Source organism: Saimiri boliviensis, chromosome 3 (genome assembly GCF_048565385.1).
Source record: "Saimiri boliviensis isolate mSaiBol1 chromosome 3, mSaiBol1.pri, whole genome shotgun sequence".
NCBI lineage: Eukaryota > Metazoa > Chordata > Mammalia > Primates > Cebidae > Saimiri > Saimiri boliviensis.
The window spans coordinates 139,547,714-139,572,103 of record NC_133451.1 but is presented as its reverse complement, the minus strand read 5'-3'; the positions used below and the strand labels follow the sequence as shown (position 1 = coordinate 139,572,103).

General features: G+C 40.8%; 1 protein-coding gene and 1 non-coding gene across 7 annotated transcripts in view; both read left to right on the top strand.

Moving 5' to 3' along the window:
* The window catches only part of DCLK2 (doublecortin like kinase 2), a 183,030-nt gene that overhangs the window by 129,807 nt on the left and 28,833 nt on the right, over window positions 1-24,390 (top strand). For 3 of the 6 annotated variants that reach the window (XR_744864.3, XM_010338617.3, XM_010338616.3), the window contains 4 exons: window positions 813-907; window positions 18,564-18,636; window positions 19,521-19,629; window positions 22,613-22,670. Coding sequence is in view for 4 of the 6 variants with exons in the window: in XM_010338617.3 (XP_010336919.3) it covers window positions 813-907; window positions 18,564-18,636; window positions 19,521-19,629; window positions 22,613-22,670 (335 nt within the window). In the remaining 2 variants the exon portion in view is untranslated. Of the gene's footprint in view, window positions 1-812; window positions 908-18,560; window positions 18,637-19,520; window positions 19,630-22,612; window positions 22,671-24,390 lie in introns of all 6 variants that reach the window. The other 3 variants (XR_744863.3, XM_003927986.4, XM_003927987.4) reach the window with 1 other exon arrangement.
* Window positions 6,959-7,020, top strand: LOC120367786 (U7 small nuclear RNA). The gene has a single exon (XR_005582070.1). It is a non-coding gene; the product is annotated as a U7 small nuclear RNA (small nuclear RNA).

Below are 24,390 nucleotides of genomic sequence, written 5' to 3'. Positions count from 1 at the left end.
AAATGAAAATTTTTTTCAGTTATTTTTAGATTTCCAAATTTAATTTCCTGGGGGAAAGGTTCATTTGCAGATTCTGCACTATGTAATTCTAGCATAGGATCTAAATCGAGCTTTCAACTGAAGAAGTGTATGGAGATTTAGAGCAGATGTATAGAAAACTACCAAGAGTTGCTAACAAATGGGGAGGATAAGGTATGAAGAAAAGAAAATGGAAGGAATTAGAAATAAGTAGTCTAGATTTAAAAAAAAAAAAAAGGTTGAAGAATGTTTGTTATGGACTTGGAGCAAATAAGTAGGAATTACAAGGAAAACTACCAGTAATTTTCCCTTTTCATTAAGAATATACCTAGAAAATGTGTTTGTATTATGGTGTTGATTTGGGAGAACCACACCAACTTCTTGGTTATCCAGGTTCTACACTTAGTTAATGGATATCGAAGGCTATGGAACAGCCTTCATAGTAAACCATTGCCAGTATAACAGCCAACTCTACCTTTGCTGGCAGGCAGGATGCACGGACAAGTTCTTGTTCACATCACTAATTCCATAATGTCTTATATATTTGTTTATATCACTGTTGGAAAACTACTACTGAAAATAATTCTAGTTTCACTCTTTGTTTTTTTTTTTTTTTGTCTGTAATGCAGTGAGATACATTATTTTTGCTTTTTGCTGATTTGCCATCTGCTTTGAGCTGTAAATGACTTGAAGCTTCATTGGAGCTATATTGTGCATGCACCTGGTGTATTTATACAGTCTGGTTGTCATGGGTTTTAATGGGACTTCTGTCTTCTCTGTTATTTCATGGTCAGTTAATGGAACTCCCAGCAGCCAACTTTCTACTCCTAAATCTACGAAATCCTCCAGTTCCTCTCCAACTAGTCCAGGAAGTTTCAGAGGATTAAAGGTATGAAATAGGGTATGTGGTATGTTTGTGTGATTTTGTTATTTTGATTTTCATAGTTAGCAGTTTAATTTGTTTAGATGCTTGGGTATAGTAACAGATTTTAAAAAAAGTTTGGGATATGGAGCCTGGTAGACTTGACATCAAATCCTGTGTACTGCTGTGATTTTGGCCAACTCACTTAACTCCTCTGAGTTGAAGTGTTTCTCATCTCTAAAATGGGAACAAATGGTTGTGATGTTCTTATTTTAGAGATGAACATCATGTGGTAAAGTATAAATAGCAGTTTTCCAATTATTATCAAAACGATTTGCAATGGTAAAGCCTTGGAGAACATCCTGATTCTTTAAAAAGTCTTATTTTGAATCATGACTTTAACATTGCTAACATCATTTTGAGTTTGTCAAAAGTCTAAAATGAAGTGAAATACTAGTGTAATGTTTATACTCACAAGTGATAACACAAGGAAAATATGGTCATCTTTGGTGAGGAACTTAGAAATAGTCTTATGTGTTGACTATGATGTCCTAAAAATATAAACAGTTGCAATATGATTAACAGTTGTTCTAATAGACAGTTATCTAATAGAGAAGAATGAACAAAACCAATTTTGCAAAATTTCAACAAGTTTTATTTGATTTCGTAGTTCCCAATAATTTAAATTTAGAAGAGAAAATTTAGTAAAATAACAGTAAATAGTTAGAGCTAAAGATGGAATTTCCAACCAGGCATGGTGGCTCATGCTTGTAATCCCAGCACTTTGGGAGGCCTAGACAGTTGGATCACTTGAGGTCAGGAGTTCAAGACCAGCATGGCCAACATGGTGAAACCCTGACTCTACTAAAAATACAAAAATTAGCCGGGTGTGGTGATACAAACATCTACTCGGTGGGCTGAGGTGGGAGAATCACTTGCACTCGGGAGGCAGAGGTTGCAGTGAGCCGAGGTGATACCACTGCACTCCAGCCTGGGAGCAGAGCAAGACTGCCTCCAAAAAAAAAGGAATTTCCTTTTGGATTTCCAAAAGATTATCTATATGGTAATGAATTCTGAGAATACTGATAAGTACACAGTGTCATGTGTATGTATACAGAAATTAACTTTAATTCCCTGTGTGTGTTTTCATAAGAGATATATTATTAGGAATGTATTCTCCAAGGTTGGTTTCCTAAACGCTTCAAATATAGCCCTAAAGGATTTCTTTAAAGATGTTGAAGAATTTTTTTTCTAATTAGTAAATGAATGGTTAGAGCCCCACCACCCTTGCAGGGGTGAGGAATGAGGATCTGCCAAGCCCAGCATCTCAGACACCTTCAGAGCAGTGTGAGAGCTCTGTGCTTCCCCACTTCTCAGAAGGTTTCATTCTCCAATTGACTGTAAGGTTTGCTTGTCTTGCCTTGAAAATGTTGTGTGCCCCTCACAGTGAATTTGTATGGTGTTTAAGTACTGGAGAATAAAATGAGGAATTCTGGAAAAGGACAGAGCATCTGTTTTTGTGCCTGTACAATTGCTTATCCTTGGCAGAATTTGGGCTGAGAATCCGCTAGGTGTTTGGAAGTAGGGAGTACCTAGCTCTCACCTACCTCTAACTACTGGAAGTTCCTTATAGTTATCAAAAGAAGCAGGCATTTTTCTGAAGTATTAACTTATCTTAAGTCAGCTCATACTGTGTTTTCGGTGGACTTTTACATTTTCAATTCCAAGAAAAGTCATGTAAATTAAAAATTACTAGTAAGCTAATTATTTTCAGGTTTTCTCCTATTTTTCCTGGAATAGATTGGAAGTACATTGTTATTAATAGAAGTAACTTCAAGAGAACTAAAATAAAAATAAGTTGATTTACCTCTTCTCAAGTTAGTTATTCCATCATTTGTTAAAGCTAAGAGCAAGTGGCCCCTAGTGCTGGTTAATTGTTCTAGGGCAAATCCAGCATAAGCTTTCCAGTGACCACATGCCAAGGTCATTCATATTCAGGCCACTGCCCCAGGCAGGGCAGAGATCCTTGACCAGGGCCACTTTGGGGGATCAGATGGGGTATGGTCTTGGTCACTTCCCCCTTTTTTGTTATCCATTGGTAACCCCAGCTCCCATCTTCCTTCCTAGTCCATCTTTAACTCTAAACCCAATATTGTCATTTTCTGTTATTGCCGTTAGGCCAGTTGGTGCTGCTTATTAGCAATTACAACTATAACTTCAGGACTGGACAGCTAACCATTTCAAGGAAATGCATGTTAATATTCTGTGCACACACCTACTTCACACCTGCATGCGTACTTGTGTAAAATCACTCACAATTGTGAAGGTTAATGGAATTTTAAAAACATGATAAATTGTATTATTGCTGAGACATTAAGTAAAAGTGTTCCTTCTATGCTAGGTGTATCTTAGTTATTGTAGTAACTGTGCTAAATTTAGCACACAGTAGATGCTCAAGGATTGCTTATTGATACCAAGAGGGATAAAGACAGATTTGTTGATTAACGGAAATGTTGATTACTGGTCAAGATTGAAGATAAGATTATAAGTAAGATAAAGAACAGTGGTCTTTACAGGACCACCCCTAGTTCTCCACCACTGTGCCTGAGGCCTGTGGGCTTTGCTAACAGCTGTGTTACCTCCTCTGGGTTTTCTTTTTCTTATTTGTAAAACAAGGACTATTGATTTTAAGTGACTTCTGAAATGCTTGGAATATAGTTCTGTTAACCTGTCAAAACAAACAAACAAACAAACAAAAAAAAACTACCTAAAAGCTAGAAAGTCTATTTTTTTGGTCCTTTTACTTCAGTGATGATGTAGAATCACTGATTTTTACATTAAACATGAGTAAATAATGTCTGCCACACTGATTCAGCTTTTAGGCTATAATCCCAAAGCTCTCTAACTACTACCTATTCTCATGAGTCCTGCCTCATGGAAATTTCATCTCATTACAGTTCCCATAATCTGTAGTTTATATTGTCATTGGGATGAAACCTCCTTTTTAAATAATGCCATTTAGTTAGGTTACTGTACCAAATACCCTAATTTTGATGTCATTGCAAGGCATCAACTTATTTTTTTTTTCTATTCAGTGGCATGACAAATGAGGAATTACAGATAATTACCATGTGTTAGTACTATGCATTTCCCTTCCCTTCATTTAAAATAGCTTATTAACATCAGTTAAGAGGGAATGTCTTGAGAATGGGGGATTGTTTTTCATGGGCAGGAACTCTTTACCACTATTTATCCTAGTTAGATGCCTTAATGGCCTTGGGGATAGATAATCTTTTTCCAGAGAACCAGAGAATTGATAAAAAGCAAGCAAACCAAGCCAGGACAGCATGTGGAGGAGCTGCCATCTCTCTAGCTGCCAGGACACAGCTTTCCACATGGATGTAAAAAAACTGTCTGGATTTTATTCACTAGGGAATTCAGTAAGGTTAAGAGTAAGCAGAATTTGGTGTTAACTGTCACAGTTTTCTCCTCGTTGTATCCATGTCTGGGAATTATTTTAATATTTTGGTGGGGGCATTGAAAGAACTGAAAATGAAAATAGGATACTAGGGATAATGTTTCATCTCTGATCACGGATTGTTAGTGACACTTTGGTCTGCTTATTAAGAAAGATAAAAAATACAGAAGCAGCCCTCCTCTCCACAAAAAATCCTCATAGTTTTCTTAGTACCCTTATGAGGAAGACGATTCTGCTCCATTGATCAGTCTTATTGTTTTTGGAGTCAGAGTTTCGCTCTCGTTGCCCAGGCTGGAGTGCAATGACGCAGTCTTGCCTCACTGCAACCTCCATCTCCCGGGTTCAAGTGGTTCTCCTGCCTCAGCCTCCTGAGTAGCTGGGATTACAGACATGCACCACCACGCCTGGCTAATTTTGTATTTCTAGTAGAGTTGTGGTTTCTCCCTGTTGGTCAGGCTGGTCTGGAACTCCTGACCTCAGGTGATCTGCCTGCCTTGGCCTCCCAAAGTGCTGGGATTACAGACGTGAGCCACCACACTCAGCCTCTGTTCATATACAGTCTAAGACTGTGTTGAGGGACTGGACAAAAGCTAGTAGCAGAAGCAAAGCTTTCTTCAACTTGTGAATAATTTTTTTGCAGATGAGCATGTAATAAATAGGGGTGGTGACCAAGTAATTAAGGTTCTTTAAATCTAAAACTCAAAGACGTTAGAACAACTGAGAGCTAATAGTATCTGGATTATATATTTGTTTTGTCCAAGTAGTATTAAAGGAAAAAAAAAACAAACAATTATTCCTGACACTCGTTAAAGACTGTAAGGGAGACTTCATTCAAAGAGTGGGGGTGGTCCCAGACAATCAGTATAGAGCCCACAGCAGTGGAGCCTTGCAAGGAGGAAAAGAGGAAATCCAGCTCCAACAAGGAAAAGTGGGGATTTATAACCAAGGAGCAGGGTAGGAATCAGCAGATGGCAGAGTATTAGAGGAAACTTCCAGCATAAGAAGCTTCCAGCTCAACCAACTTGATAGGATTATGGCTGAAGGCAGGCTGCAGTGATCTGACATCAGGGTCAGATACCAAGTGCTGGGGATTTTCCCTAAACCGACTTACAGGATTCTTGCCCAGACCTTCTCAACCTGGCTGCAAGGACAGGGAGGGAAGCCCAAGGTTGGGTCTAGTCAAACAGAGGACTGGGAGGAGCCTGACTAAAGTTTTGGTCATAAAGGAGTATTTGTCAGTAATTACCTAAACCCATAGGGTATAAAAACTGGAAGTAGTTTCAGATCTTGTTTAATCTTCAAGGTGGAGGAACTGAGGTTTTTTTTTGAGATGGAGTCTCGCTCTGTTGTCTAGGCTGGAGCACAATGGCACCATCTTGGCTCAGTACAACCTCCGCCTCCCAGGTTCAAGTGATTCTCTTGTCTCAGCCTCCCGAGTCACACATTTGCTCTGCATGAAAAAGGGTTGAGAGATTGGGAGGGGAATAGGGAAGGGTGAAGTGTGGGAAAAAGAGGGAGAAAATCCTGGGGCTAGGGAAGAGGCTGGGTGAAGAGGGGTGGAAAGATAGAAAAAAATACCTGGCAGCAACTTTTCCTGAGAGGCTTGGGGGAAAAGCTTGCTAATAGATATCTAATGGGAGCTTCTTGAAAGTGAAACTGTTTACACTGTGTCCATTATTTCCACCTAACCCCGTAAAGCGTTAGTAAAATAACAAGAGTTCACAATTGTTTAGGGTTTTAGGTTTTCTTTGGAAGGCGGTACTCAGTGGAGCTCAGTATTGTCAAGACTGGTATAGACTGGAATTACCTTAGTCCCGGTTCAGCAAATACATGAGTTTGCAGGGATGCAGATGATGTCCTGTGGTGGGTCTGTGATGGAAGTCACACTGTGGGTGTGGCGGCATAGCTGGGTTTTGAAAACAGAGCCCGTGCTCATAAACACTACCCGCCCCAAGGACACAGTGGGAAAGCGAGAACAGTCTTCTTAAACAAATGACTGGAAACAACATGATCAGACTAAAAATTTGTAAAATTAGTTATTAAAGGCTAGGGTCATCCAGCAGGTCCCTGTTAGGCCTCTTCCCCAGAACCTAGCTTCTAGGTATTAAAACTTGGCTTTGCTTCTGTTTGGACTTAGGGAATCTGGCTTTCCTGAGGGTCAGGGCTGATCATGGTGATGGTCGCTTAGGGAGGAGGCATTTCTGCAGGCCAGACACAGCCTCTCTTACCTCAGTGGCCCCAGGCTGCCTCCCACAGTTGGGAACATGGAGAGTCCAGGGACTTCTGAAGTAAAGACAACTCATGCTGAGTTGTACTATGCCTTTGTTACAAGGCTGCAAATTTCCTAGGGACTCTGGTTTATTTTCCTTTTGTCCTCTAATTCTTAGTTTTTTTGTGATCATTTCGAGCTATTCTAGTTAAGCTAAGGTAACTAGGACAAAAGTCTTGGTCTACTTAGGCCAGATTATTAAAGTGGGAACATTCCCCCTGGTGTGCAGCTAGATAAAGGAGCCGGAGGAAGGAGGAGACCCAAGCTCCCTCCGTGCTCTGCTGCCTCCTCCATTTGGAAACAGACCCAGGATGGCAATCAAAAGCATGTGAAATGTGACAGCTCTTTTAGAATTTGTCTAGCAGAGTTTCTGGTGGTACCAGAAAACTCCACTAAAGTACATCTATTAAAACATTTAGAGCCAGGATCAGTGGCTCATCTGTGATCCCAGCACTTTGGGAGGCTGAGGTGAGCTGATCCCGAGGTCGGGGGTTCAAGACCAGCCTGGCCAACATGGTGAAACCCCATCTGCACTAAAAATAAAAAAAATTGGCCAAGCCTTTTGGCAGGCACCTGTAATCCAGTTACTTGGGAGGCTGAGGCAGGAGAATCTCTTGAACCCAGGAGGCAGAGGTTGCAGTGACTTGAGATCATGCTACTTTACCCCAGCCTGAGCAACAGGACAGGACTCCAACTAAAATTTAAAAAATTAAAAATGGGAAAAAAGCGTGTGAAGTCCAGGTGCCTGGGTGTGATCTTGGCCTGGACACTCTTAAGCTGTTTTACTTTGAGCAAGTCACATCACCCCTATCTGTGAAAAAGGGATTAATAGGACCTAACGCACAGGATTGAGATTGATTAAATATGGAGAAAGCAGTTAGAGTAGACTTGTTACTCTTTCTACCATAAACTGTGGCGTTTCCAGATTCCATTTTCACATAAAGGCAGTTTCACTTACAAAAAACTAACATGCAATAGGGTACAAGGGGGAAAGAGAAAGTGAGAGAGGTCAGACTCCAGATTTTATTACCTCCTCTGCTTTTCTATGACCAACTTTCCTTCCCAATTCTCCCTTTATCTGTGCTTTCCTGCCCTTTCCACATATTTCAACTCTGTTAGTAATCTATAAATGACTCTATTAGAAACAGGTTATCCCAGCCTATAATCCCAGCACTTTGGGAGGCCAAGGTGGGTGGATCACCTGAGGTTGGGAGTTCAAGAACAGCATGGCCAATATGGTGAAACCCCATTCTACTAAAAATACAAAAATTTGCTGAGTGTGGTGGTGCGTACCTGTAGTCCCAGACACTTGGGAGGCTGAGGCAGGAGAATCGCTTGAACCTGGCAGGCAGAGGTTGCGGTGAGCTGAGATCATGCAATTGTGCTCCATCCTGGGTGACAGGAGCAAAACTCTGACTCAAAGAAAAAAAAAAAAAGGGAAAGAAATAGGTTATCCCAAAACTTAGCAGCTTAAAACAAAAGTAAAAATTTATTTTGGCACACATTTCTTGCGAGTCACAAATTCAGGAGCAGCTTAACTGGGTGGTTCTGGCTCAAGATCTTTAATGAGTTTGTAGTCAAGACATGTCCCAGGGCTGTAGTCGCCTGAAGGCTTAATGGGAGTGGAGGATCCCCCTCCGTGGTCACTCATTGACTTGCTGGCAAGTTGATGCTGGCTGTTGGCAGGAGGCCTTGGTTACTCACCATGTGGACCTCTCCATAAGTTGGCTTGAGTGTCCTCAGAACACAGCAGGTGGCTTTCCCCAAAACCAAGTGATCATAAAGAGAGAGGGAGTGCCGCACAGAAGTTCTTATCCTTTCTGTGACCTAGCCTTGGAGGCCAGACCCCGTCTTTTCCATAATATCTTGGTGATCACACACCAGCCCAACTCAGAGAGAGGAGAGACATCACAAGGGCATGAAAAACAGGAAGTGGGGCCTCCGAGGGCCATTGTGGAATCTGGCAGCACACCAGCCTTTTCTCCATTTTCATCTCTTTATCTGCCACCCAAAATTTCTGCCCTGAGCTGCTCCAGCTTCCTTATCTTGTCCTTCCCAACCTTCCTGTCCATCCTCTTTTTTGAGGGATGCCAGAGTCTCACCCCATCAATTTTATTGCTTTGTTCTCCTTCCAGCTCTTTTGTTCCTCAGACTGATGATGCCCTACTCATTTTTTTCCCTCCTCTTCAAATCCTAGAACCCCACCCCTGCAGACATCATTTGCTTCTCTTAATGCTTGTCTTCCTGATTCTTCATTTTTCTGCTTGACCCCAGCCTGTGATCTCCTATTTCCTCTGTGTAAGTTCCTCAGAGTCACTTCAATCTAGCTGATAACTTTCCCCATAGGAATATTTGCTATGCTTAAATCACAGCATTTTCTTTGGGACAGATAGGCAATAAAGAGTAGTAAATGTGTCATCAGCTCCCAGATGGATGAAGAAAGCATTTCCCTGAACTTTAATTCATCATTCATGTTCCAGTTTAAGACTTTTAAGGCAATAGTAACTTAAGGCTTCAGAGTCACAGCACATCTGTGGACACTGAGGGATAAAATATCTCATGTTCTGATGCTGGAGTGTATGCCTGGAGGCTGTCTGCTGTAAGCATTCTTGGCGGTTGAAAGAAGGAAGAAAAAAGTACATTTGGAACATTATCCAACATCTTGAGATTATAAACTGTCTGATGTGCTGATATTTTATCTGATGATGTCTCCTGGGTCTGCTGGTGGTGAAAGAGTTTCCAGATTTGTGAAGTGTGATGAAAGGGCTGGTAGTATCTCATCCTGATTGGCAGAGCTAAAATGTAACTCTTCGACCTTCTGAACTTGAACACTTCTTTTTGGAGCTGTGAAATGTAAATCCACAGTAGCTGCTGACCTTAGACTTTTTGCTTTTCCCTGGAGCTTTGGCTTTTCTTTTGTAATTAAAACTAGTTGATAGTCTTTAATACTAAGAAACTGGCCACTTCTCATTACCCCAGAGATGGGTAGTGACTTTGTCTTTGCATATAATTGATTTTGCAGAACGAAAACAAAAAGAGGAACTAAGCAGTTTGGAAGTACCCTAACAAAATGAGTCATAATGCAAGTCAGACTCTGCTTGAGGACAGTGATTTACACGTTGTAGTTGCTCAGTCAAATCTGGTGCCTTTGGGAAGTAAGTGGCTCACCTGGGCTGAAGGCCATCTTTGTGGGGATGCAGGGAGGGTTTACCAAATAAATTAGTGTAAAAATAGGATCAGTTGTAAGAATTTCATTTGAATATAACCAGCACGTGTGTTAAACTTAAATGCCCTATTATTTATAAAAGTGGGCCCAGAAATTCTTCTTGGTAGTACATTACATGTAATTGGATGGATATGAGACTTAGAGATTGTCATCCTGGCTGCCTGTAGTCAATAGTTATAACTAAAGAGGCAGGCACTTCTCTCATCACCCTGGCATCCTAGAAGTCAGTGAAACCTCGGAGTGAAAACATGCAGGTATTTTTAGCAAGCAGGCATGGTCACACCACCTGTCTGTTGGTCACAATCCAGTAAACCAACACCTTACTCAAAAGGCTTACTCAGAGGGGTGCGATGAGATTCTCTGCTGGTTTTGGCAGGCCATGTAGTTAACTGAGGTGGTGTCTGCATTTGGAAAAACAGGAAAGCAGAAGTCAGGTTCCATGCTGCCCCTTTGATAGACTGTAGAGCTGGCTGTTGTTTTCAACGTTGTTCGTGTACAGGCAATGGATTCTGTTTACCACTGTTAACCATCCCCAAGTTTTAAGTGCCACTGTTTTTGCCAAACGAAACCAGGTATAAGCATACAGCCTGTGTTACCAGCCTCTAGGTACTGATTCTGATTGTTTTCATATCTCATTACTCATACCAAAGTATTTCAAATTGTCAGAAATCCAATATGAATATAATAAGGGTTTCTGTTCTTGAATGCATTCCTGATTCAGCATTTATAGTATTTTATACTGGTTTTCCTTCTAGTTAGTGGAAATGATTGTTCCTAATGTTTAAAAACCACAAAAATGGCAGCAATGCAAATCTATTTACAAGGACTATCTAATATATATATGTATGTGTGTGCGTGTGTGTGTATGTGTGTATATATATACAAACACTTTAAAAAATTTAGTATACTTCAGAAGTTATCTTTTTAAAGAAAAAATTTATCTTAAATTCTATGTGAGGAAAGGTGAATTTATCAATTTATAATGTGACTGAATTACAGGAATGTTACTATTGTTATATAATCATAAAACATGTTGTACATATACTATAATATATAGTTTGAGCAAGTCTAGAATTGGGTGACTTCCTTTGGTTAGTTTAATAGCCTTACAGGGCTTGTCTCATAAGCTTAGAGGATAGGACATAATGAGAATTGCCAAGAAGCTCTTGGGCTCAGGAGTCAGGCCTGGGTTTGGATTCTGATGCCCTATTTGCTGTGGTGATGAGCAAGTTTCATCACCTCTCTAAGCTTTGATTTCTTCATAGGTCAATGGAGATGATGATAAAATATGAAATACTCACTTCATGACTTGGCACAAAGTAGGAGTCAGTGAACTATGTGGGTGTCCTATTTCCTTTTCTTACAAAGACAAGGTTGTTCTTTGGCTACAGATGACTTGCAGTGGTTAGCCTGACAGCAAACTTACACAGATCATGGTAGCAGAACAGTTAATTACAATTGCTGCCAGAAACTTCCTCCATGGATGTTCTCAACCTTGCTGCATGTTAGATCATCTGCGGACCTTTTAAAAAATCCTGATACCTGGGATTCTTTAGTTAATTGAGATGCAGACTGATAACAGACATTTCCAGGGCCGGGCACGGTGGCTCACATCTGTAATCCCAGCACTTTGGAAGGCCGAGGCAGGCAGAGCACGAGGTCAGGAGATCAAGACCATCCTGGCTAACACAGTGAAACTCCGTCTCTGCTAAAAATACAAAATATTAGCTGGAGGCTGAGGCTAGGCAGGAAGCTGAGGCAGGAGAATCACTTGAACCCAGGAAACGGAGGTTGCAGTGAGCTGAGACAGTGCCACTGCACTCCAGCCAGGGTGACAGAGTGAGACTCTGTCTCAAAAAAAAAAAAAAAAAAAGAAATTTCCAAATCTTCCTATGTGATTCTAAGATGAGAGGGAAGAGAATGGCTGCTTTATGGCAGCAACCATACCCTGAAGGTTGTTCTGTTCTACAGTTTAAAAGTATAAGAATTATATTGGAAGAAAAGCTTTCCTAAGAAAGTTCTTGGCTGACCAGGAGTTTGCCTGCTGGCCAAATTTAGCTGATCACCTGTTTTTCTGAATAAATGTTATTGGAGCATACCCATGCTCATCTGTTCATATATGGCCGCTTTTATACTCCAGCAGCAGAGTCAAAGAGTTGCGACAGAGAATCTATGACCCATGAAGCCTAAAATACTACTTTCTGGTCCCTCATAGAAAATGTTTCTAATCTGCCAGTCCCAGTGGCTCACACGTGTAAACCCAGCACTTTGGGAGGCTGAGGTGGGCAGATCACTTGAGGTCAAGAGTTTGAGACCAGCCTGGCCAACATGATGAAACCCTGTCTCTACTAAAAAATACAAAAATTAGCCAGGCATTGTGGCACACTCCTGTAATCTCAGCTACTTGAGGAGCTGAGGCAGGAGAATCACTTGCACCCAGGAGGTGGAGGTGGCAGTGAGCCGAAATTGCTCCGCTGCACTCCACTCTGGGTGACAAGAGTGTCTAAAAAAGAAGAAGAAGAAGAAAATGTTTCTGACTTGCAGTAGAACATTTACCACTTGAATAGTGATGCCATTTTCCAAAATGCATTCAGCAAAGTTAACTCACTATAGACAAGCATTTCCTAGATTTTCTTCAAGTTTGTCCTTTTATAAAAAAGTCAAAATGAGATATTAGGGAAAAACTTTCTTTTTTTTTTTTGAGACGGAGTTTCGCTCTTGTTACCCAGGCTGGAGTGCGATGGCGCGATCTCGGCTCACCGCAACCTCCGCCTCCTGGGTTCAAGCAATTCTCCTGCCTCAGCCTCCTGAGTAGCTGGGATTACAGGCAAGTGCCACCATGCCCAGCTAATTTTTTGTATTTTTAGTAGAGATGGGGTTTCACCGTGTTGACCAGGACGGTCTCGATCTCTTGACCTCGTGATCCACCCGCCTCGGCCTCCCAAAGTGCTGGGATTACAGGCTTGAGCCACCACTCCCAGCTAGGGAAAAACTTTCTCAAATCATATTTTTACGCTCTACTCACACCAAAACAAAACAAAACAAACAAACAAACAAAAATAAGCACAGAAGAAGACTTTTATGACCAAATGTGGGGAATATGTTTCTTTCCACCCCTGAGTGAGCAATCATTTCTACAGCAGACACCAGGTAGGTGTCCTCTCAATTCACTTCTGACACTGTCTACCTGGAGATAGCATCAGATCTCATAGGTTTGCGGGGCCAGTCCCCAAAACTACCCCCTCCTTCAGACACCAGTGGCAAGTCTGGGCCCCTGGAACTTGTGAATGACCAACTTAAAGTTGGAGTTTCCATGACCCCTCTTTGGGTTTGATTAATTTGCTAGAGTATTTCATTGAACACTTCACTGTACTCAGGGAAGTGTTTACCAATTTATTATAAAGGATGTTATGTTACAAAGGATACAGGTGAAGAGATGCGTAGGGCGAGGTATGAAGGAAGGCACGCACAGCTTCCGTGGCCTCCCTGGGCGTGCCGCCCTCCAGAAACCTCCACATAGCTATCCGGAAGTGTTCCCAACCCTGTCCTTTTGGATTTTTATGGAGGCTTCATTTCAGAGGCATGATTGACAACCCTGTAGAAATATGGCTGGACAAAAAGGGGTATGATCTAAGCCCAGCAAAGCCAGTTTGTTCTGATTTTTCTTAGCCTCTTTGTAGAGTGTTCCTTGCTTCAGGGTATGGGCAGTACCTCCTCTGGAATGAGTCTTATGACTGCAGTCAGGTTAGAGTCCTCCTGCCTTAGGCAGGTGAAAGGAGGGCAGAAGAAGGTCAGAGATACTTTTTTCTGAAGCCTAAAGCACTCCAGCATTATAACAAGGGCTGTGGGAGTTATGAGTCAGGAACATGGATGAAAATCAATATAGCACAATGGTCGCTAGTGTTAAACTCAAGTCAACAATAATACACCATAAAGTATAGTTAAGTAACCACTCTTTTTTAGAGACTTGCCTGTTTCAGAACAGAAACCAGTTTTAGTGTAGTACTTAACATTTCTCCTTAAACTTCAGATTTGTAGAAATTGTGGTAATCTGCTTACCAAAAAAGTTTAACGTACGATCCCCGATATAACTTCCTGGCTAAAAACATAGAAAGCTGGAGTATTGCTCATCATGATATGTCCTCATTCAGCCATGAATGCCTTTAAATGATGCTAGCAGTTGAGAGCACTGTAAAGCTTTTTCTGCTCTCTTTTCAAGTCTTTTTAGAAAAGTTCTCAGCACCCGGGTGCAGCAGCTTGTGCCTGTAATCCCAGCACTTTGGGAGGCCAAGGTGGGCGGATCACTTGAGGTCAGGCGTTGGAGACCAGCCTGTCCAAAATGGTGAATTCCTATCTATACCAAAACAACAACAACAACAACAACAACAACAACAACAACAAAAAACGAGCATAATGGCACATGCCTGTTATCCCAGCTACTCAGGAGGCAGAGGCTGGAGAATTGCTTGAACCCGGGAGGCAGAGGTTACAGTGAGCTGAGATCGTGCCACTGCACTCCAGCCTGGGCGACAGAGCGAGACTGTGTCAAAAAAAAAAAGTTCTTAGCAGAAGAAGATTCTTAAACATTTCCCTTCCTTGCTTATTCATAAAAATGGAGGTATGCTCTACTGCTGCCAGAGACATAGGGAGGTGGTGCAGGGGCACCAGATCCCAGAGAAGATCTTCAAGGTTCTCTTCTGTCACCTTCCCTCCTTGACCAGTCAGAATCAGGACCTGAATAGGAAATATATCCCCGCCCTCTTTGCCACCCCCAAACACAAGGCTGTCTTTCTGAACCAATTGATAATTATGAATGGTATCCTGAAAAATCACAAATACTGCCATCCATCATGCTTTATTGAGGAGCACCCCGCTAGCATACAGCATCTAGGTGCTTTCCTTTGTGCTGTCTCAGTGTCATAGTTGCTGACGAAAGCAGGAATGCTCATTGGCATTTTAAGGGATTTTAATAGCAATTGTTAGTTTGACAATAGAAGTGGGACAGGTTTAATCTTGAATGCCGTATTTGATCTCTCTGGTACTAATTCAATTCTTGCTTTAGTAAGACAGTAGTTCTCTTATAGGAGACAAGGGAATATGCACATTTTGCAAAGGAAATGATGACAGTTTTGCAAAGTCATAGCTTTATTTCTTGTATTTTCATTGCTCTTTGTCTGCATGTCTCTCAGGGCACTGGGAATGCTTTGCCTTATATTTTACAATAGATGCTTCACACTTGCCAACGATCTGTCCAGGGATCTTAGTGAATACTCAGCTTTTATTCTACCTCTGGAAAGCCAAGCTTCATTACTGGGAGGTCACATGAACTGAATCACTAGCTGAGCGATTCAAACAGAAGCTCAGATTTGTGCTGTAGCAAAATGGCTCCCTCTCACGGCTCTTCAGAGTCATTTGTAACCATCAGCAGCTATCCTGAAATGCAGAGGTTTCGCTGAAGGTTTTAAATTTAGGTACACCTATCCTTCCTCATAAGCTTATAAATGTCTGGGCAGTAATAACGATACATCTTCATCTTCTTGTCCCTTAAAACAGTACAAGTCTTTGCTGTAGATTTTAATGAGGAGTGAAGAGGGAGAAGACCATGGTCTCTGTGTCTAATTATGTTTCTCTGTTCAGCTGCAGTATAATAAAATTATTCCCTTTATTTTTTTTTTTGTTTTTTTTTCTTTTCTTTAGGAAAGGCTTATTTTCAAATATAGGAACATATTTGGTTAAGTAATTGGCTAAGTCATCCCTGTTAACGCTACATAAGTTTGTTTATTTTAATGCTTGAGGCTTAACAGCTTTTGAAAAATATTAATTTGACAGCCTTGAAAAATGTCCTGTCCTTTATTCTTTGCTAAGAAGCTGCATTTCCTGGTGTTTAGTGGAGCCTTTGTTAGGAACATTTGAAAGTGCCCCTTGGCTTGGCCCCACGCGGTGCCCTCTCCCTGTCCACCAGGCCCCCTTTTCCTTCAGAGGCGCAACGCTTCAACTCAGGTGCCACTCTCTTTTAATCACTGGAGACCAGGCTTCCACCACTTGTCCTGTTTCCTGGTCTCTTTCCCTGCTCCATGTTACCTGTAAATCCCAACACATACTAGGTTTGTAATTGCTGGGCTGTACAGGGGATCAGGGTAGGGTGGGAGTGAAGGTTTAGTTAAAATAAATATTGGGAACATTACAGTGGTTCATGGGAGCTCAACTGATAACACTTCGATTAGTTGCTGATCCATGTGAAAATGTACATGGAAGTAGAAATGCCTGTGTTTCAGCCCCTCCTAAAACTTGCTTCTCAGAGTATGCTTGACTCAGACAACACATCAGCTTGCAGTAAACCAGTGCTTACCCAAATTAGCTCAAGAAAGGGACTTGTTACTGGACCGTTACCTGCTTCCAGGACAGCTGAACAAGCTGGCTTCAGGGAAAGCAGGGGCACAGGTATAGGTCTTAGGACCTCAGCAGTGGGTGTGGGGATCTGCATGCTGCTCAAAGTCCTGAGGCCCTGAGTGCTGGGAGAGGAGGTGGTTCCTGTCTAGTGTTCATGCCAGACCCAGCTGCCTGTGGCCTGACCATGCGGGGCTGCCTTGCCCTGGGCTGTGAGATGTAGATGTGTGGGTTAACTGGTCACTGTCCACTATGCTTTCCGAGCATTGATTATCCACCTCCCCTATTACTTTATTCAGGGGCTGGCAGTGATCAGAGATCTTTTTATCTTATGAGATATAACTTTCCAGAAAAATTATGTTCTTCTTATCTTTATTTCCATTAAGAATTTGGCTGGCCAGGCCAAATGACTGCTAACTCCTATAATCTCAGCACTTTGTGAGGCTGAGGCGGGCAGATGGCTTGAGCCCATGAGTTGGAGACCAGCCTGGAAAACATAGTGAGACCCTGTCTCTATAAAAAATACAAAAATTAGCTGGATATGGTGGTGTATACCTGTAATCCCAGCTACTTAATGAGACTGAGGTGGGAGGATCCTTTGAGCCTGGGAGGTGAAGGTTGCAGTGAGCCAAGATTGCACCACTGCATTCCAGCCTGGACAACAGAGTGAGACTGTCTCTTTTTTTTATAAAAAAATAAAAATAAAAAATTAAAAAAAAAAGAAAGAGAAAAGAAAAGAAAAAGGCTGATCTTAACTTGGAGCTCGTGTTTTCTTGACTGACAATCTAGGAACAGTTGGGTTAGAGGAGGAACCCACTTGCAATGAATTATTTAGCAAGAGGTCCCCTATAGCCATTTTACATTCCACAGTTCACAGCCATTTTTTTTTTTTGAGGAGTTTCATTCTTGTTGCCCAGGCTGGAGTGCAGTGGTGCGATCTCAGCTCACTGCAACCTCAACCTCCTGGTTCAAGCAATTCTCCTGCCTCAGCCTCCCAAGTAGCTGGGATTACAGGCATGCACTACCACTCCCGGCTACTTTTCTGTTTTTAGTAGAGACAGGGTTTCACCATGTTGGCCAGGCTGGTCTCGAACTCCTGACCTCAGGTGATCCACCTGCCTCAGCGTCCCAAAGTGCTGAGATTATAGGCATGAGCCACCATGCCCCCTTCACATTCTTAATTACTCATTTCAGGGTTCTCTGCTAAATGCTTTAAAGAAAGGCACTGATAAACTAATGTTGAGTTAGTGTTACATGTCAGAGACTGTGTTAAGTGGTTTTACAGGGATAAGCTAATTTTTATTCTCTAGCGAACCTTTGAGTTGGGTGTTGCTACTATCTCCGTTTTCAGAGGAGAAAATTAAGACTTGGAAAGTTTAAGGAACTTTTGAAAGATAAAGAAAATTGAATTATTCTAAGTGTAAAACACACGAGAACAGGTGATGGGAAACACATCAGACAAGTAGGTAGGGGGACAGATTGTGGCCTGAATGCCATGCTGAATATTTTGGAGTTACTTATTATGCTGGTAACAAAGACACCCTGGAGTTTTTGAATCCTGGGGGTGATATCACAACTATTCTTAGGAAAAATTTCTCTGGTAATACTATGTGGAATGGGAGAGACTGAGAGTAACTAAAGAGGCCTTTGATGCAATGCCAAGTGAAGCCAGAAAAGGACCTGAACCAGGGTGGTGGCTGTGGGCAGGGAACGGAGTAGAGAATGTTGTGATTTTCTTTTAGGCTTTCCTTTTAAGTCCCTTCTTTGGACCTTGTTTTTAAACACTGTAGCTTTTTAAACAGTCTGCCATGGAGTGCTGTTGATTCAGAGTTGCCTTCAATTTCAGCAGCCCAAAATTAAACAGAACAACAAAAATGTTAAATTTTGAAAAATTGCAGTTGTCCATCAGTTATCATGTAACGTGAGGAAATAAAATGATTAAACTCCTAGCAGTCATGTGTTTAGCCTGTAATTATGAGAATTTTCTATAGTTCCAAGCCTTATTGTGTACTAATAACTATCTTATCGAGCTGTGATGCCATAGAGTCTCTTTCAATTTCTTTTATGGAAGTAAAAAATAACAATTTCAAAAAAAGGAAACGATGTTTTTTTCTTATGTCTAATTGGAATGAAATATCTAAGGAAGAAATGTGTTAATGTGATGTGTATAAGGAGAGATGAGATGAGAAGAAAGGGAATGCCTCTTTGGTTTCTGTGTCATTATATTTTTACATTCTAAAAGCATTTTCTGTGTCTGTGGATTAGTTAGCTAAATATTTGTAAATCATCCTGATAAATAATGGTCATTCTCCTCTTTCAGCAGATTTCTGCGCATGGCAGATCTTCTTCTAATGCAAACGGTGGACCTGAACTTGACCGTTGCATAAGTCCTGAAGGTAGTTCTCAATCTGATCATTACTTTGATAAAGGAAATTATGCACGTGAACTTGGTGCTCACCTAAAAGTCACTTGTGCTAAATTACAATCTTCCTAAAGAGGGATGTGACCACATCACCTGTTAGCTCCTTTGGCCTTAGTAAGAGGTGGGGTTGGGGACCACTTCAAGATAAAGAAAAATTTCATTGTCATTAACTAGGCTATTGAAGCTTCAGATTTTAGACTTGGGCTTCTTTTATTTTTGTGGTGATCCGCTCACAACTCTTTCCTTTCTCTCAATTAGATAACAAAACTGTTTTCTTGATTTGGTGTCTTCTGTGTGCTGGACACTGGGACATGTAGTGCGAAGTGGGCTGATCTTAACACTTCACCCACATCCTTTCTGAGAAAGCTTTGAGCCAGGAATTAGCCTTAAGAAGGCATCTATCTTACGTGGGTAGAGTTTTCTCTACTAGAAAATCTTGAAGAGAAATCTTGAACATTTTGACATTAAATTCCCACCACTATCCCCTTCTCCTTTCTTGTGATTTTTTTTTTTCCTTTTTCTATCATCTGTATCCTCTGCCCCTTGCCTGAACATTGATAAAAAAGTTTGGATAAGTTTTTGTTAAATATCTTTTTTACCTAAGGCTAATCACTTATTTCACCTGATGGCTCAGGGATTTGTTAGGTTTATTGATTATAGATTTCTGATTTCAACCAACAAGGTCAAAAGGAAATTGGTGATTCAGGTGTTCTATTCAGGAAATGTACGAAGATATTTTATTTCGTTTCACCATAGATTTAGAAATAAATGCATTGCAATTTACTATTTTACGAATATCTAGGAATCAGTATAAAATGCTGATGTTTTCTTTAGAATTTGCATTTATCCTTTTTGCAGGCGTGAATGGAAACAGATGCTCTGAATCGTCAACTCTTCTTGAGAAATACAAAATTGGAAAGGTCATTGGTGACGGCAATTTTGCAGTAGTCAAAGAGTGTATAGACAGGTGAGTGGACAGTGAGGCTAATTATTTGTCCATCTACAGACATAGTGTTTTTTGGAGTTTATTCTTAATTTTAAAAAGACCCTTCTGGGAAGTCTCTCTTTCCTCCTTCCGAAGTCTACCCTTGGGACCAGCCATTCCTTTCCTTTTTTTTTTTTTTTTTTTTTTGAAAAAAAGAGGGCAGTGGCACCATCATAGCTCACTGTAGCCTCAATCTCCTGGGCTCCAGTGATTGTCCCGCCTCAGCCTCCCAGCTAATTTTTAAAGTTTTCATAGAGACAGAGTCTTGCCTTGGTTGCCAGGCTGGTCCTAGGCTCTTTGCTTCAAGCACTCCTCCTGCCTTGGCCTACCTAAGTGCTGGAATTACAGGTATGACTGACTGTACCCAGCTGGGACCAGCCATTTTGCGTGCCCACAGGAAAAAATACATTACATACATAGAGTATAAAACTGTCTTATATGCATTTGGGCTGAAATGTATATCAAGTCTCATCCACGAGCCAGAGAGGAATGGGAAGAATAAATCCTTTTTAAGAACATCTATATTTACCTGTGCCAGGCATTGATCTCAGTGTGTACTTATATTAAATCACTTAATTCTTACAGTAGTCCTCCCTCTCAGTTAATACTTAACTGAATATGCCAGTAGTTCAGGATATATGAGCCCTAACTCTGTTTAAGATCACAATCAGGCTGGGTCTGGTGGCTCACACCTGTAATCCCAGCATTTTGGGAGACTGAGGTGTGTGGATTACATGGATTACATAAGGCCAGGAGTTCTAAGACCAGCCTGGTCAACATGGTGAAAACCCATCTCAACAACAACAACAAAATTAGCCAGGTGTGGTGGCACACGCTTAGAGTCCTGGCTGCTAGGGAGGTGGAGGCACGAGAATCACTTGAAGCTGGGAGGCGGAGGTTGCAGTGAGCCGAGATCGTGCCATTGCGCTCCAGCCTGGGCGAGAGAGCGAGACTCTGTCTCAAAAAAGAAAATCACCATTAGCCTATTTTTGCCTATTCCAGATTTTTTGTAAACAATATTCAAGCCAGAAAAGACTCAAATTAGAGTGTTGGTTCAAATTAGAGCCTTGGTGTTTATAGGCTGCTCTCCTACCCATTCTAAGTGATGATTTTTTTTTAAATCATTTCTGGAGATTTTTCCAGAAAGTTTTGATAACTACAATTTTTCCACTTTGTTATGTCTCCTGTGAAGCTTTACTGCTCCTTATATTGGTACACAAGGAAACTCCTTGTTCTCTAAGATCTTTTACCTAGGCTTAATACACAGACTGCCCCCTAAGTAACAAATTAAGCATTTAAGGTATGACTTGTAAAGACTAGTTAGAAATCTGAGGCAGGATTTGGTTTATGCTATAGAGAGATAACAATTTAAGAACAAGTGATTCTGCCAAGCCAGGCCTCATCGGTGTGTCCTGGGACCAACTGGCAAATGCAGCTTCATTGAGGGAATGAGTGTATTCTGCAAGTACTGTGGCATTCTTTGTTGAATGGTTTTTCTTTTCTTTCTTTTTTTTCTTTTCTTTTCTTTGCCTTTTTTTTTTTTTTTTTTTTTTTTTGAGACGTAGTCTCTTTCTCTGTCGCTCAGGCTGGAGTGCATTTGCAGTGGCTCAGTCTCGGCTCACTGCAACTTCTGCCTCCTGGGTTCAAGTGATTCTCCTGCCTCAGCCTCCCGAGTAGCTGGGATTACAGGTGCCCACCACTGCGCCCAGCTAATTTTTGCATTTTTAGTAGAGACGGAGTTTCGCCGTGTTGGCCAGGCTGGTTTCAAACTCCTGACCTCAAGTGATACACCCGCCTTAACCTCCCAAAGTGCTGGGATTACAGGTATGAGCCACTGTGCCCAGCCTTGAGTGGTTTTCCTATACTAAAAGACATTTTTGGCATATTCAAATAAAATTATTTTAAAGGTGACTAAAAATTAAGTAATGGCGGGGCACAGTGGCTCATGCCTGCAATCGCAGCACTTTGGGAGGCCAAGGTGGGTGGATCCCCTGAGAGCAGGAGTTCAAGACCAGTCTGGTCAACATGGTGAAACCCCGTGTCTACTAAAAATAAAAAAATTAGCCGGGCGACGTGGCAGGCACCTGGAATCCCAGCTACTCAGGAGGCTGAGGCAGGAGAATCACTTGAAACTAGGAGGTGGAGGTTGCAGTGAGCCGAGATCATGCCATTATGCTCCAGCCTGGGTGACAGAGTGAGACTCTGTCTTAAAATAATAAATAATTAATTAATTAGATTCAAGGTTTTTATATCCATGTAAATGATTTCTCTAGTGCCAGAAAAGAGCATTTAAAGGTGTGATTAACATGGTACCAGATCAAATCCTAGCTGAAGTTTTGGCTGAGAAATAATGAAAGTCAGGGGACTTTTCATTTTTGAGTTATGGGCTAATGTGGTTAATGAACTAATATGAAAGTGTATTGATAATAAAATTTTCTGTTAATTTTATTTTCAACTTTACTCTCTAAGAGAACTATTTTGAGATTTACATATAGAAAAACGATTTTTTGGCTCTCCTTGATGTAACAGAATTGAAATACTTTAAATATGAGTTACTTAATATTACAGTTAATATTTATGAAAGGATATTTAATTAATACACAGTATGGCTTTGTTTTTGTTTTTAATTTTTTGGGTACCTTTCTCCCCTGACTCCAGTGGATATTTTCTTTGATGCGCAGAGTAAGAGCCAAGTTTTTCCTTCCTGGTCTGTGCTGTAGAAGAAAACAGGAAGGGACCAGGTGTGGAGGCTCACGCCTATATTCCCAGCACCTAGGGAGGCTGAGATGGGAGGATCAGTTCAGTCCAGAAATTTAAGACAAACCTGGACAACATAGTGAGACCTTGTCTCTACAAAAAAAAAAAAACAACAAAAATTTAAAGTGAAGAAAAAAAAAAAAAAGAAAACAGGAATGATGGTATCTGATTTATGTCTTTAAATGGTCTTCCTCTGATTATTCCGTAGGTCCACTGGAAAGGAGTTTGCCCTAAAGATTATAGACAAAGCCAAATGTTGTGGAAAGGTATAGTATGCATAACTCCTTTGTAAAAGAAACTAGAGTAACTTGGTGAGATGTTTACTGTGATGAGGGAATTTTAAGTGAGGACTTGACCATCACAGCAGGAGTAGATACCAATAATAGTGGGAAAAACAGTCAAACTGCTTTATTCCTGCTATTTTTCAGAAACTTTAATCCTAAAACAGTAAATTCATTTGATTTTGGTCCTCACTAGAAAATGTAGATTGTTTTCTCTGAGAGATACCTGTTTTAACGCCCAACAATACTCAAAAGGTGTGTCAGGAACTGTGAGCAACCTTGGACTTGACTTGCAAGCTAACAAAGCCTTCCAGCTTCATATAGGCTATCAGAACATAAGATTTCTGAGTCAGACAAAAGACTTTGTTACTGGTGACACAGCAGGTAGCATGAGCTTCACGTTTCCAATGGTTTCCCCTAATTCCCAAGTCCCATGGAAGTGAGGTAGAGGGGCCCTGTTGGATGATTTACAAACAGCGGGTTTGTGTCATAGCTGGGGAGCTCTGTGCTTAGGAAACCCTCAATCTTATGAGGAGATGCTAGCAGTCCTGCCCAGTCTTTGCCCCAGAGGAGAATTTTGTTTTCATTGTCCTGGTCAGAAAACAAATCTGCCCTTTGCTCGTAAGGGAGACTCATCTCTGTCTTCCAAGGGTGTTTGCTGAACAAACAAGCTGCAGTTACTATACTTTAACTGTGTTTTAAAAAATAAATATAGCAGCAATGACAAAGACCTTTTTAGAATCCTTTCTGTTAGCATGTCAATTAAGAGAACAAGCTGTAGAACCGCATCGTTCAACACCAGAGCTACCAGCCACATACAGCTACACAGCCCTTCAGGGTAGCCAGTCTGGATTGAAATAAGCTATTAAATGTAAAATACACACCAGATTTTGAAGACTTAGTACTAAAAATATAATGTGAAATACCTCATCAATATCTTTGTACTTGATCACATGTTGAAGTGAAAATATTTGGATATATTAAGTTATAATTTTAAAAACCTGCTTGCTTTTTAATGTGGCTTTTGGTTAGAATTACATATATGGATCATGGTATATCTTTCTGCTGGACACTGCTGCTCTAGAGCCAGATTCTATAAAGTGTATTCCTGGCTCTTGGAAAATTTCTTTAACCCCTCTGTTTCTTCCTTTACATTGTGGTTATTATTGACACCTAGAACATAAGGTTATTGTGGGAATTGAGTGAATTAAGCCATGGAAAACGGAGAAGTGCTGGTATATAATAAAAATGCAACACATGTTAACTGCTAGCATTATGAATATGCCAGAGGACTTTAGAATTTATAATTAGCAGGATTTGATCTTACAGTTGTCATTTTATAGTTATGGAACTCCTAAACTAGTCTTCATTGGACTTCTACAAAATAGTGTATTTTTAACAGAAAACATAAAATATTATGCTCAAATGTTTTAGGAAAATCTTCTCAGAATGCAGAATGGAAAATCCAGGAGGCAAGTTTGTCATTTGCTGTTTTTTTTTTTTTTAACTACACTGTGATAGTTAATTAAGCATAGACTATGCAAAACAACCTTTTTCCTTTGAATAAGTACGGTTTTCTTTTCCTTAATTTTCTTTAAATAATTTGATGTGCTTTTACTTGATCTTCTAGCAATATTACTAATGTTTTTCACCTTTAATAGCCTTTTCCCGTATGTGTAAGTATTCTGCTTTCCATGTGTGATTT